This window comes from Dipodomys ordii, unplaced genomic scaffold (genome assembly GCF_000151885.1).
Source record: "Dipodomys ordii isolate 6190 unplaced genomic scaffold, Dord_2.0 Scaffold10, whole genome shotgun sequence".
Classification (NCBI taxonomy): domain Eukaryota; kingdom Metazoa; phylum Chordata; class Mammalia; order Rodentia; family Heteromyidae; genus Dipodomys; species Dipodomys ordii.
The window spans coordinates 14036299-14037387 of NW_012267226.1; the positions used below are offsets into that span (position 1 = coordinate 14036299).

Sequence of the window (1089 nt, forward strand, 5' to 3'; positions counted from 1 at the left end):
CGGCTTGGAAGGAAAACATTCTTGAGTAACATCATTAGAAACAGCTCTGACAGCCAGGCACTGGTGGCTCACGCCTGTAATCCTAGCAACTCAGGAGGCTGAGATCTGAGGACTGCGGTTCAAAGCAGCCCAGGCAGGAACGTACATGAGACTCTTATCTCCAATTAACTACCTGATAATCGGAAATGGTGCTGTGGCTCAAGTAGTAGAGTGCTCACACTGAACTGAAGAGCTCAGGGACAGCACCCAAGCCCAGAGGTCAAGCCCCATGACTGACAAGACAACAACAACAACAACAAAAAAAAACAGCTCTGACAAAGCAAAGTCACTACTGCATATCATAAAGCAGGTACAAGGTATTTTATACTCACAGAGAGATGATACAATACTGTCCTATCCATTCTTTTATTTTATTTTTTTAAGAAACTCCTATTTTATCATGAACTTGGGATGTTGGATCACCTGCATTGGTGAAAAACTTGTGCTTTTATTCTATGTGAGGGGGAAAATGTGTCATATAGAAACCTTAATTATTTTCTTACACATGTCCTTTCATTCTGCTCTTTTCAATTTGTATGTTACATTTTGTATGTTATATATGTGTGCATATATACATTGTAATTCATTTAGAAAATCTATATTCAGTATAACACTGTACTTCCAATGTTGAAATGATTCTGATGTTGATTCTTTAGATAATTCAAGGGAGCCAAAACATCAGAAGATCACAGTTTTCATCGATTGTGTCAAGTTGAATGGCCTGTGGTAGAACTCGGCTCATCTACACTGGTGCCTTGAGGTGAAAACGCGGATGAAAACAGTGGGGGACGTACCTTGGCCCACTGAATTTTCTCTAGTAAGTCGCTGAGATTTCTTTTCACTGGAACATAATGCTTCCAGGGCTGTAGTTCCGTGTAGAAATGTTCATAATAAGGCGAGTCCTGTTTCAGAACCAGGCTGTCTCCTAGCATGAGATATGGGAACCTGTATGCAGCCACCGTCCCATCCACGTTCACCTGGTACTTGTACTGAGAGATTGCAAAACACAACCATGAGCACTCTGCTTTACTTCAGCTTCTTATCCACACT

General features: G+C 41.1%; 1 protein-coding gene across 1 annotated transcript in view; it reads right to left on the bottom strand.

Annotated features, from left to right (window-relative positions):
- Kdelc2 (KDEL (Lys-Asp-Glu-Leu) containing 2) overlaps positions 1-1089 on the bottom strand; it is a 13187-nt gene that overhangs the window by 4923 nt on the left and 7175 nt on the right. Inside the window, exon 5 of the mRNA XM_013009477.1 lies at positions 834-1028. Within this exon, the coding sequence (XP_012864931.1) occupies positions 834-1028 (195 nt within the window). The remainder of the gene's footprint in view (positions 1-833; positions 1029-1089) is intronic.